General features: G+C 41.2%; 1 protein-coding gene across 1 annotated transcript in view; it reads right to left on the bottom strand.

Annotated features, from left to right (window-relative positions):
• tiam2a (TIAM Rac1 associated GEF 2a) overlaps positions 1-14,143 on the bottom strand; it is a 62,921-nt gene that overhangs the window by 16,996 nt on the left and 31,782 nt on the right. The window contains exons 9-14 of the mRNA XM_037695524.1: positions 9,085-9,261; positions 8,548-8,652; positions 8,385-8,466; positions 8,210-8,299; positions 7,896-8,105; positions 6,062-6,150 (exon numbers count right to left, since the gene is read on the bottom strand). Of these exons, the coding sequence (XP_037551452.1) occupies positions 6,062-6,150; positions 7,896-8,105; positions 8,210-8,299; positions 8,385-8,466; positions 8,548-8,652; positions 9,085-9,261 (753 nt within the window). The remainder of the gene's footprint in view (positions 1-6,061; positions 6,151-7,895; positions 8,106-8,209; positions 8,300-8,384; positions 8,467-8,547; positions 8,653-9,084; positions 9,262-14,143) is intronic.

Genomic DNA, 14,143 nt, shown 5'->3' with positions numbered 1-14,143 from the left:
CACACACACACACACACACACACACACACACACATATATATATATCAGCCGCCCCACCATCACAGACGTCTACACCTTTAGATGCAGGAAGAAGGCCACCTGCATTATGAAGGACCCCACTCACCCAGCACACACACTTTTTGCCTCGCTCCCCTCAGGAAGGAGGTTAAGGAGCATTAAGTGTAGAACCACTAGACTGAGGAACAGCTTCTACTCTGAGGCTGTTAGACTCATGAAAAAATGAAAAAAAATAAAATAAAATCACATCATGCTGCTGATCTATTTTGTTTCTGTGTTCATTCGTATTCATCTGCTCACACAGACTCATGTTTGTGCTGCTGTTCAGCGTACTGTTTTAGTTAAAGATTTTTTAGTTTATATCTTAGATCTTATTACCGTTTTTTTTTTTTCTTTACATTTTATTGTTGGATGTAACTGGGACCCTGTGTACACAGTTTCATTCCACCATATGTACCACATGTGATGCGAATGACAAATAAAGAAACTCTGACTGATATATAAACAGCGCCTTTTATATCGGTGAGTTATTTTGATGGAATGGCCGATGTCCGATATTTAATTTTATCACTAATATCGGCCGATACCATGCCGATAAGATCGTGCATCGCTGCATTAAACATAATTTTGTCCCATTTGAATTAACGGTATATTACTACACTTGTTTATTCAAAGTTTTGGGCATAAACACAAAGAAGGTGGCATTGGAGCCATGTCAGACTGGGAGTGTGGAGGTAAACTGCAAGATAAAACGCTTGAATCATTAGGTGCAGAATCTCTGTTTTGCAATGAGATGCTGCATGCTGAAAAATCAAAGGAAAAGCTTTGCACTTTTCCCGCACAGGAGTGCAATCTTTGTTGCAGTAAACAAACAAATGTGGTGAGGAGGCAGAGGATAAAGACGACAGGATGAATTACAGGCATGCCCCTGGGGCTGGTTTTACCCATCCCTCACAGAAAACAGCCTTGTCATGACACCGTAAGGCAGAGAAGGAAGGAGCAACCACCCACTGTCCTGTGATTCATGTGCCATCTTAGCATGCTATAGCGCCACAATGCCATCTTCTTTACAAAGCCCAATAAAAGAAAGCACAGACTCATAAATCAAACAGAGCTGAAGGAAGGAGAGAGGAAGATGAGAGGGGAGGGCTGGTCCTGTTGCGCTCCACTCAAGCCCATTTATGCCTTTTATTATTCATCTTTAACAAATATTATTCTGCCAACTCTCAGAGGACTTCAGGAGGGAATATATGTTAATAATGAAGCCAGCTTCAGATTAAAGCACCCATTCTACTGAGTCCCCCCGGCTATTCAGACCCACTCCACTGCATGACTGCTAGTACAAAGGCAAAGAATCATTATACACAACTCTTATTCTAAGATGCCTAAAAATAAATCATAAAGTTTGCGTGGAAATGCTTATGGATGGCAAACGTGTCTCGTCCATCCCATGGATCCTCAGGGGAGTACCAACAGACTATAATTGGGATTAGTAAGAAAGTTAGCAGCTGAGGTGTGAATTCTCATGGTATCAGCTCTCTCCCGTTAATTCCACCCACAAGCACATCAGCCCATAATTACCGCCTGTTTGTCCCCTTTGGCGCCTCTCTGGCAGGACAGGCAGGCAGTCATGTCCTCAGCCAGGCAGGCCAGCTTGTCCTTGAGGAGTCTTCCCAAGCTGAGCAGTGCAGGTCCCAGAAAAAGGTCCATCTCCTCTGCTTCAGAGCTGCAGGACCAGAAGCAGCACATGGCTAGCAGAGAGTACAAGGCGTGGGCTGGTGACCGATCCTGCATGAAGAGCTCGGTTAAGGTGGTGAGGCAGAGGCACTGATGAGGATCTTCATCTTTACTTGTTGGGGCTACGGTTGGTACTGCAGCAGCCCCTGGTGTGGTCATTTCAGGCAAACTGGTGTCATAATGGTTTCAGGTCTTTGTTGCTCCTCTAGAATATTTTTACCTCCAACTTGTGTACGGTGGAGTGGACTGACAAGAGGAGGCTTGCATTAACTCAGCTGCAAGCAGTAAGCCCAGATTATTAGGTTGTTCATGGCCAGATGGCGGCTGATGAGCTTAGTCATAACGTGTGCACACACACCTCCAAATTATACCCTCGTCAACAGGAACACACACGGCAGTCGGGTAAGGGAGATTCTCTAAAGTTTACTGAGAGGATGTGTGTAGCTGGAAGGAAGTCAAGATTATGTTTGAAGAAGCTGCATGCTAATATCTGTAGGCATCGTAGTGAAGTCTGCGAGGTACTATAAAAGAGGAGTTCACACATTCTTCTAAATGTGTTGAAACACCTCACACTGCTCTCGTTCACTGAGATAAGCGCAAAAAGAAGACGAAGCAGAGAAAAATAGACTGCAAGGGGATATGTTGTTCAAATGTGTGTGGGTCTAATCTGTACCGTTACTCGGAGGGAAACAATAACATCGGTATCTAAAACTAATAAATCAAGCATAAAATCTCCACACTGACAGCCAGACATGGCTCCACTTATAACTCTTTTCATAAGTCCATTTAAAGGCTCTTATTGAAATGGCCGGGCCAGACGAAGACAAAGAGGCTTAATATGTCTGTCCACCGTTTAACCTTTGCTTCGAACAAGGCAGGAATGTCTACTTGGAAATATAAGCTGCTTTTTATACCAAAACTAAAGATATAAATCATAACTCACGTGGCATCACAGTATTGTTTGTGTTAATTAAGGAAGAGTTGCTTCATTAAAATTCATGCGACAACAAATATCTATTAAACATGTGTTTTCTTGATTATAGTGTTTCAAATTTTCAAGTAGACTGAAAACCACACATATCAGCACGAGTTACTAAAAATGCTTCCTGTCAAGATTGTAGCTTTTTTTTTTTTTGTCAAAATGGTCACCTTGTGGCAGCGCTTCCACTCACCTCAAACTTTTGGATCAGCCATCTTTTTGAGATGTCTTGGAGGTAATTGCATGAGGTCCCTGAATAACTATCCTCAGAGGCTCTTTCTGGTTGTATTTGCAGAAGGTTAATAATAAGATCTGTGCTTTACAGGGATGACATTTGTCCAAACTCTGCACAAATGTTAGCTACTTGCTTTGGCTGCTGCTGCAGTTTGTTTTCTCTTTCCAGTATCATTACATTAGTATTTTATATGGATCTTATAGCACAAACCACCAGCTTTATTGGTAGAAAACATCTGTTTAACATGTCTACATCAAATTGCATCAATGGGGTAAAAAAGTTAAGTGAAACAAATACATGAGATTTTTTTTAATTGGCCCAGAGTTAATTATTTTCAACCAACTTTGATATACAGTAGTCCCTCATTCCTTTGCAGTTCGTTTATCGCGGACTTGCTTTATCGCGGTTTTTCAAAATAAGATTGGACAAGACACACAATTGGCTGATTGATGGATGAGCCGCACGATCGGCATGGCATTTTTATTTAAAATAATTATTTTAAATTATTTAGCACCTGCTGCACCTTTGTGCAACCTATACTGCAGGATAAACTTCCTGCTGCAGCTGATCAGCTGTTCACCGTGCAGAGCAGAGAAGTGGGCGTGGCCAAGAGACTTGCTGGGGGCGGAGAGCAGCAGAGGCAGGGAGCTGAAATCATGACATTCTGTGCCCTTTTATAGCGTTAGGCTGGGGTGTCCAACTCATTTACAAAAGGGGGTCAAAATTAAACCCTTTTTCAAATTAAGGGCCAGTTTCAGAATCTACATTAACTCAAGTTAGATACTCTGCATATTTTCTTGGTTGCAGGTTCCTCAACAAGAGTTTGACTGGACGGATGGATGGATGTCAAAAGTTGCACTTTTGACATCATCATCAAAGATTACTGAAAAAAATTAAGTGATACAAGTATTTTACATTTAAAATATTGTCTTGGGGGCCAGATAAGATGTCAACGAGGGCCACATACACACACACACACACAGTATATACTAAAATAAACTACTACTTACTACTTGTACTACTATGCCTACTTCGCGGTTTTACACTTATCGCAGGACTTCAGAGTACGGATCCCCCACAATAAACGAAGGACTACAGTATCCAGTTTATTATCATATAAGACTGAAAAAACAAGTACATAAATTAAGCTAGATGGAGCAAAAAAAATTATATTTTTTGCATTTTGCTTTACAAAGGATTTAAATGATTATTTGGTAATCAAATAAAAACCCTGAGTCACTTGTTCTTTTTTAGCCATCTGTAAATCACCAAATAACAAGTGACAAATAGAAATTACCGTTTTAATTTTGCCTGTCAGCATTGTTCCACCATCTATCCAGGTCAAATCAGTTTAGTTTGAAGCGTCTCGTGGGAGATAGCCGGGACCATTTTCGCTGACAACTGCAATCGATTGGTTGAGCTCGTAACACAAGCATAACACAGTGTTAAACCCGTTTGCTATGGCACTCCACGGCCAAATGTTTTATTAAGCCCAAGGCACAAAAATGTAAATCAGCACCCAGATGGTAAACAATAATAAGAAACTTAAGGCAGAAGAACACAGATTTCTCTTGTGCAAGTGCAAATTGGAATACAAAGGATTGATTCTTCAAAGGTGGGCAGTCTAATGAAGCAGCTGATTACAAGATGTGACAGGAAGCTTGAAATTCATGCTTCTCCTCCATCTGTCTCAACTGACTTTCAGAATGCACTGAGTGTGCATGCATAAACCTATATGCTGATACGGAGCCAATTTTCTACCTGGTGATTCAGGTTTTTTTTTTTTTTTCTCCACACCCTGCAGAAAAAAAAAAAAATGGGCTGTGATTAAATTCAGTTCTGTGTGGAGGCAAGAATGTGATTTACCAGCACCGATATCTTCACATTCCCTTCACAGTGGTTGACTCTCAATGATGAAAAAGGTGACATTCGTCTCCCTTTGTGTCTCAGATGTGCACAATAATACAAGTGACACAAATTCAAAGACCTCCTCTGTGCAAACACACAGTTTTATTCCATTTATTCCTTGAATATAAACACAAACGGTAGGGAGTAGCAGCAGCTGCAGCAGTGGCGGTGGTGCACTGCAGATCCCTGCGCAGTGGGACTGACTCATGTCTCTGGGCAAACAAAAAGAATCGAGCCAGAATAAAGAGAAGAAGAGACTTGTTTCCTTTAATCCACCTCCAATCTGACCTCAGGTCAAATACTGCATAGCGTCTTCTGTGCAGGAAATTAGATAAGAGGCGATGCTTTCCAAATATTTGGTCTGGATTTTCCATCCAATACCACCCAATGCAAATGCACCAACTCCAGCTCCATTTTCATTTGCTCCATATTACACAAATTAGCCAAACATGCACTCACAGTTGTAGAAACAATTACTGTACACAGCTTTAGATTACATGAAATATTAGCTGAAAGGCTGGAGAGAAGGTAAATATGCATGAACACATCAGATTTCAGGCACCCGGCCATGTCATTAACGTGGCTTTTCTTTTCCAAGTGACCACACACACTCATTAGTGCTCCCAATAAACACTGCTGTACGCATTTTTGTGCAATAAATTACAACACTGCTGAGGAAATATTACCAAAGGGCAGGCTGATGCTAATGACTTCTGTGACATCAGTTTACTTATCAAAAAATTCTGATCAGATTTAACAGCAGACAGGACAAATATCCATCCGATCTTCGTTGTTTTTTTAAAAAACTATTAAGCATAAAAAACATTTCTGGACGGTGATTAGAAAAAAAAGAGCTCTTCAAAGTCTTTTTCAGGTTGACTCGTGTTTACCTCTGTGTGTGGGGGGGGGGGGGCAGGGGGTGGTACTGGAGGCAATGGGAGTGCCTAGCTTCAGCTTTCTGTCTGCATGACAGTAATAAGCTGTGTTTATACCGGTGGCGATCCTAATTATGGTAATGCCACGGATTGGTGCCAGTCTGCTTTCTGACAGCTTCACAGCTGCCACACGAGTGGGCACAGGCTCGCAACAATGTGCATAGCTTCCTTTTCCCTTTCCACACACAAACACATAAACCTGGCAGAAAAGATGAAATATGGCCTTCCTGAGAGCTGAGCCCCCCCTACCTTGCTGTGCTGAACAGTCCTGGGTGCACAGTGATCGTTCTCCAGTCCTACGCACCGGGGCTCTCCACTGTCAGCTGCAGCACACACATCTGGAAAAGATGAGCAAGAGAAAGAGTGTCACACAGAGGCTATTTCTGCTTCTATCCTAAGTTTTTATTTGCTATTTAAGTTTTCTTTCCCATAACTCATCCTTCCAACCACAAACAACACTGGTTCGTCATAGTTTGAAACCCATGTGGGCGCTTCAGTCACACAAATCTTAAAATACATCTCCAAACTAAAAATGGAGTTCAGTTATCCTTTGTCTTTAATTAAACAAATGAGGGTTATAGCAATTTTTGAAATCCATTTAAATATCTGTGTATATTTGCATGTTACACTCATTAAAGAAACACATTAACAGAAAAACTGAGTAGTTAAAATTCAAGGTCCCAAGGACAGTCTCCAGCAGTTGGCACACGAAACATGTTATTTATCATTGTAGCCTGGGAGAAAGGCCAATGCAACTGCAGGAAATAAACAAAAAAAAAAATCATCATGCAGAGATGAACTTCATATTTTCAAGGCTGTCAAAAAATCTGCTTTAAACACACAAAGAAAAGATTTTCTTAAAAAAATAAAATAAAATCAGTTGCTGTCATTTCTCACTTCTTTTACTTTTGCATCAAGTTCAATAAACACAAGATGACAGACTGTTTCCTTTGTGGGTAAAAAAAAAAAAGAAGCCTTTTTGTAATTTCTGTCAGAGAAGTGTTAATTCCTCTGCTGGTGGTGTTTACCGCCTGCCTGGGACCATGCGCCCTCTAGGGGTGAAGATTAGAACTGCAGGCGCTTTGATCATTCTCAACTGCAGTAATGAGGCCTTCAAGTCATTAATCCCTTTGTGTTCAATTATGTCTGAAGAGACAGCAACACTAATGAATTGCTATAATTAAGATGACACTTAACACTTTCTTTGAAATGGACTCTTTGGGGTTGTTTTTTTTTTCCCCCTGCAATAAAACAACTTAAAAAATGGGATTGTGAAGTTGGAATAAATTCTGTTTGTGCACCACTTTTATCTAAAACAACAATTTCTGTCCAACAAAAGGGAATAAAATACAAGTCTAACGAACCTCATAATGTTATTTAACACAAGATTGTGTGTCTGTTGTGGGAAAAAAAATTGAACTTTCAATGATACCCTCCAGTCTGGGCTTCAATAACAAACTGCTTCTCAACCAGCCGGCATCACGTGCATCTGATGTGACATGAATGACCTTACCGTTCAGTTTCATCCCTTCACATGCATGCTGAAATTAAACCAAGCAGACAGGACGGCATACATTCATAAAGAAAATACACTTACTGCAATGAAAACCTTCTCCTGGAATGCTGTTAAAATTAACCTAAGCTTAATTTTTCTGCCGCCTCTTTTGGCTTTTGGTAGGCAAAGATAAACTGAGCCTTTTTCAGGAAGTGTAAATGTCAACTAGAGCAGAAGTTTGGTGCCTGGTAATGAGGTTAAAGTGTCACAACTACCCACCATTTCAGCTGTTATTGTTAATGTGAGCGACAGACCGTAACTTTTCTTGTTTACATAAAAGCTGCTTTGTCATGCACGGCTCACAAAACAGGAAACCAAAATGACTATTTGAATAAGAGAACAAATACAAAGTAAAAAGAAAAAAATATATATAACAAACAAAAGAAAAAATAAGATAAAACTTTAAGGTGGGGCATTTCAACAATGTTTGAAACTAAGCGTTAAACTTGTAGTCAGATATTTATAAAAGCACATCTGCTTTTAAATCCTCCTTAAATGCACTTTTTAAATGCATGTGGATGAACGCACCTGATGAGGACTTGGCTCTGTGGTGTTTGCTGCAAACCCCCTGGCTGTGTTCTGATGGAGGAGCCGGGCAGTCTGAGGCCAGAGCAGGACCGTCCCGCCTCACCCTCAGCTGCAGGGTTTGTTCTGCAAACAGAGTCTGGATCAAAGCCAGTTCCACGGTCGACACATATCGGCCATTCAGCACCAGGATCTCATCACCTGGACGCAAACCTGAATGTACACACACACACAAGAATGTTTCAGAGAACATTTACATAGGGCACTCATGCCACCGTTACGGGTGTGTTTAGGGATCAGAATTAAGCAGGAACTACCTTCATTAAAGGCCAGTCCTTCAGGGAGCACTTCACTGACAAAAATCCTGCTGTTCTTCTGGCTGTCGGTGTGACCCGTTACTGCAAAACCTGACAAAATGATCCCAGAGAGGTAATTTTATAAACAGCCGTGGGTTGTGCATAAAACTCCTCACTCTTTGTCCACCTGACTCACCAAAGTCAGCAGCGTTGCCAGGTCTTCTCATGTGCAGTGTAAACACATTAGCTGGAACCACCTCCAGCTGATCACCGACCTGCTGGGTGAGGTGAAACGAATCAATGAACAATGAAGAAAAGGCAGGATAATGACGTGAGGTGTGGGGGCTCGTCCTTCTTACCACGTCACGGAGAAGCTCACCAGGAGCCACGTAGCGAACTTCCACGTCCCGCCCTGCCTGCCTTTGCAGCCGGAGGCCGTGTGAGCCAGGGTCCAGCTGTTTCACCTGTTTACACAAGAGCCCCTTAATGCTCAGAGGCCTGCACGCACAAAATGATATGACATTTCTCATGCACTGAAGTCTGGCAGCAGCTGTGCAGGCGAGGTGTGAATTATTTACAGACTTTACACGCGGCGAAGAGATGCTAAGATGCTTCGCCTGCAGGGATTGCGTGCACGTTGCGTGTGTCAGTTTATGTGCAGCCATTCATCGGGGACATTAAGAAGTCAGGCATTAAATGACTTATTTCAGTTCTGCTTATTGCAACCAAGTGTACTCCTGCAGATGCTTTGGAAAATAAATGTTTTTCATTCATAGTCTGCACTCAAAGGACAATGCATTTCAGGAGGCCTTGCTGCTTCTGTTCCTCTTTTTCTCCCCCCAACTGTTTAAAATATTCTCCAACTGTGGTGAAATGGCATTTCTCTGAAATCCAACCTTGCAAGCTGCACAGAGAAGGTCGGTGGCTGTCTGGTCTTTTCTGGCGGGCACTTGGACAGTCAGGCCGTCTGGCATGTAAACACACAGCAGCTCGTCGGAGTTGACGCTGATGTTGCCCCAAATACCCCCATCAGGGGGCGACATGGAATAAATGCTGGTCAGCCCATTGAGTCTCTAAGAAGATAAGGAAAAAAGGAGGATAAATTGTAGAGGGACAAAGAAGAGGAGGATTTAAGAGAAGAGATAAAGATGGGATAAAAGAGGCAAGCATGAGCGGGAGTGAGAGCTGAGCTTCACAACTCACAAATCAATAGAGTTCCATTAGTCTAAATGCTTGGCTGTGGATCAAGCAGTGGAGCAAAGATGTCATACAACTAGCCTCTTTGAAATTCATTCGACAACATAGACGGCAGTTGCTCCATGTTATAGTCCCCATAATGACCATGTACACAAGAAGATTGGCGGGGGCCAGCTGGCTAGTCTAGACGTCCAGACAAAATCTCCGGAGTCGTCCGAGAAGGTTTTTTTTTTAATTATTGTAACGTACAGGGACAATTTATTTCCAAACATTCTGGCCGTAATTACATGCTGAATTATTTGTGGCATTAACAGTAAAGTTAGAGTTGATATTAAGGTGCGGGGGGGCTGACCCACCGTTCAGCCTCACAGGCAGCCATTTGGGGCTTTTGGTTGAGACTTTGTGTCTCTGGAGGGGGAAAACGCCACAGCAGAGATGTGGAGCCGAGGGAGGCGCCACCGTGCAGCTCAAAACCACAATTATTAAGGCCACAGATCTGAAGGAAAGGCTCCATCACGCCAAATGCCCTGACAAGTTTAACTGAGACTTGGGACCAAGCGGGATAATTGGAAAGGTTTCAAATGCGCTACAAAACTATAAAATGGGAGTGCCTGAGATTTTCTATCTAATATGTAGGAGTTTTTCTGTTCATGTCACAAGCTGGCTGCCTGTTTTTGATGAATCACCTCCTGAAGAAAAAAAAAAGGCTTTTTCTCCTGCCAGACAAACAGCCCAAAGCAGAAGTCTTTGATTCAGGGCTTTGCTTAGCTCCACAAACACAAGCAACGCTCTCAGCACAGGTCTAATCAGCACAAGCGCACAGACATCCATCTTGTTTTCTGTTTAAATGACTAAATCTGAAGAAGCATGGAATATTTCCCCCTCCCTGCAATGAATAAGGAACACAAGTGTTAATGGTGCTAATGCTTATGAAGCACAACATGGCAACAGGTTTGTATCACAGCCTCATCTGTGTCCCAGCAATATCAGTGTAAACAGAAACAGGGTTTCCTACACTGACCAAGAGTTGACCAACACTGTACACTCATTCATGGCCCAACGGTTGCCTGGTCAACGTTCCATGAACGGCTGCCAAGCGGACAGCAGAGGCACGCGCTGAAGTTTAAAAAGGGCTCTGTGTGGCAACTGTATGTACCGATATGCTATTTTTGTTTGCACTTCTGCCAAATAGTTCAATACTTCAGAGTTTCCCTTTAAGAATGAAAATTATTTCCTAGCCAGCCTTTCTCCACCCAGAAGCTTCTAAACGTGGAATAACGGACACTGCCCGAAAACACCCTTTCTGCTGCCCTTGGCAACACAAATATTACAGCATTGCTCAGAATAGATACACCGACTGCAAAGAAGCAGCTAGCACTGTCATTTCCCCCCCCTTTTTTTTTTTAGATCTTTTCAAAGGGAATTACTCTTCATTTCCTAAATGCTCCACCCAAAGTTCTTTGCACTCCTATAACAGTTTTCCATGCGGCCACATGGACACAAGGTGACAACAGTGACAACCCAGACGGATTTAAAGCATCGCTTGGGTTTTTTCAGTTAGTGGAGTGTGGTGAGAGGTGAAGACGATACATATTTCATGGATAAAAGGGTGCTGGTCAAGAGCTAGGACCTTCAAAAAATTGTATTTCTAGGTGTATTGCATTCTGTCTGAGAAACACTGGAGGGAAAACGTAATAAAATTACAAGCCCAGCATTTCTTACCATAATTTTAGACCAAGAGCAAGTGGAGAAATAATGACTTTTTTTTTAAAACAACATCATGCACAGCCTCATTCAATATCCCAAACATGACAAGGAATATGTTTTGTGAATGATGCTCAGCTACTATCACTTCAAATTTTAGCTCAATATTTGTCAAACGGAGGCGGTATAGCCACAGCCATCTTGAAATGAACTGATTCCAAATTTTAATCAGTTGTGGATAAAGTCATTACTTTCCGAACGTTTCATTTAATTCTGTTCAGTCATTTATGAGATATTCTGCTCACTGTGCAGACAAACACAGACAGTAAATAATAATTAAAAAGTAACGGCATGCATTAAACAGCAATGACTCAAACTTTTGTGATGTTTAGTCAAGCATGTCACTTTTTTTATGCCGTCAAAACATCTCAACCTGCTCTGCCGCTGACAGGAGTGGGTGGACGGGGAGTTTGTGGAGCAAAACCAGACCAGTCAGTTATAACGCTTGCATAAGGCAGGTCGGCTGCAGCTCCGACAACTCCATCACATACATACAGACAGTGTCAGAAGAAAGTCAGCCTGTTGGACTTGCTGCCTGTAAAGAGGGAGCTCTCAACAGTGAAGCTTGGACATGCACTAGCATACCCTTAACTTGACTTTCCTGCAAAGGATTAATGAATGATTATTGCTTATAAGTGTAATCTGAGGGATTTGTGTATAAAGTACAGCAACCAACACAAAGTCATTAAGATTGAAAAGAAGAACTATGTCTCTCTTTTACTTCACATCCTGAGGAGTCTTAATCCCCACTAAATCAAAGCGGATCCCCCATAATAAGCCATTTTCTATGTTTGCATCCAAACCTAAGAGGTTTAAGCGCAACTGAAGGGGAAGCTGGGGCATATAAATCAACATTTAAAGCACAGACCTAATAAAAGACATCATTGTTTTCATGAAGCACTTCCTGTTCTAAATCTTTTTTCTACACCCTACATGACCACAAAGTCTTACTGTGAATCAGTGCATCCTGATAAACCACAATCCTCATTAATTCATCCTGCACTGTCTGAAAGTGTCCATGCTACTCATCTGTTAGTGTCACATTTCATCATGACAGAGATTTCTCATTGGAAACGAAACGTATCGTGTTAGACAACAGCTGCCTACATTTGCACAGGATTTTTTTTTTTATGCCAAACATTCATGATTCTTGTTGTTTTGATCTAAATTATTCAGTTTAATGATTTAGCAATATAAAAAAAGCTTATTTAAAAAAAATAGCCATTTGTTCTGGCTCAAAATTGGAAAAAAAAAAATTTTAAGTACCGTATTTTTCGCCCTATATGTCACAGTTTTTTTCATAACTTGCATGCCCTGCAACTTATACGCCGAAGCGACGTATTTATGATTTTTTCCTCCCCCCATATTTATAAATCAAATTTTGACTGAGATATGACCGTTTTCATTCATTCTGACTGAAAATATTGAACACTACCATTTCCAGCCGCTAGATGGCAGTCGAGCAGTATGGCATGCCATTGTATCATGTAATAGGTCAAAGTGGCTATAATGACACAATCGGCTTCCCACAGCCTGCCACAGTCATCTGCCTGGAGCAACCATCAAAAAAGCTTCATTTCCCTGCGCCGCTCGGGCAAAATGCAGCTAATTTGACCATTAAAGTGCATTTATTAAGGAAAAGTTCAACTGAGGCACACCTTTACTATAAAGTCGAGCAAACAAATTGTTTTAGGTGCTTATCTTGTTAAATTTCGAAGAAATGCACAGCAGCTCGTCCCTCTGCGCATTCATGTTTCCGCATATCGGCTTTTGAAAATGCAGCTGATTTGACTGGCAAAGTGCATTTATTAAGGAAATGTTAAGACTGAGACACACCTTAGCTATAATTTCTAGCAAACAAATAATTGTTATTAGGTGGTTATCTAGTTAAATTTTGAAGAAATGCACAGCGGCTTGTCCCTCTGCACGTTCATGTTTCCGCATATCGGCTTTTGAAAATACAGCAGATTTGACCATCAAAATGCATTTATTAAGGACAAGTTAGACTGAGACACATCTTTACTATAATTTCAAGCAAACATACTTTTGTTAAGTGTTAAACTTGTTAAATTCTTGTCAAAGTCCTCCCGTGCACGCTCCCGTGGCTGCCATTTGGCAGCCAATCGATTTTTGGCACAACACCAGCTCACATTTCCAGCTTGTAAGTGGAGAATCGTAACAAATGCGACGCGTCAGCAGTGATGCATAATAGATGCGACGTATACGGCGAAGCAACATATTTATGGATTTTTCCACTTTATCAGACATAGTTGGACTGATGCGACTTATAGGGCGGTGCGACCGGAACGGCGGAAAATACGGTAAATGTTTTGGCATGAAGATCAAATTGGTTACTTAAATTGGGAGATTTTTTTATTAACATGATTTTTCAAGCTTATCCTGGTGTTGCATTCATTAATTGAGCCTTAAAAAAAACTAATAACAGCAAAAATATTTGATGTCCAACTATGTTGTCTATCACGGCTCATTGAAGATGCAGCCAGTAAACACCTACAATTACTGCAATCATTTGATCTTGCATAAAATACCTTTAAAATATCTGGAGCAAAGATTTCAACTAAAGAGAAAAGCCCATGTATTGGTTGTGTTTAATCTATAATGATTACTGCAGCTTTAGGTTGGTGAGTTTCTAATCTCAGCATCAGCATCTTTACAGTTTATTGTCAATAAGTGGATTTGGGCCAATAATGAGCTCCTTTGATTGTAAAAAAAAAAAAAAAAAAAAGTTACAAAATTCAGTTTGAAGTTCAAACTAAAGAGAAAAATAATCTCACACAAAGAGCCAGCTTTGATATATTTCAGTTTTTAACCAGCGATTTTAGAAGTTGAGGCATTAACGTGCCTCCACTTAATAATCCAGAACCTGGCTGCTCAGATCAGCAGGGTACAAACTCGTTAATTATTAAATTATATTTGTTATAAATCCATACACAGAACACCGTTCGTTCAAACAGTCATTGCACGTATTTCTGT

This window comes from Nematolebias whitei, chromosome 21 (genome assembly GCF_014905685.2).
Source record: "Nematolebias whitei isolate Nwh7 chromosome 21, NemWhi1, whole genome shotgun sequence".
Taxonomy (NCBI): domain Eukaryota; kingdom Metazoa; phylum Chordata; class Actinopteri; order Cyprinodontiformes; family Rivulidae; genus Nematolebias; species Nematolebias whitei.
This window is presented reverse-complemented; position numbering and strand designations above follow the sequence as displayed.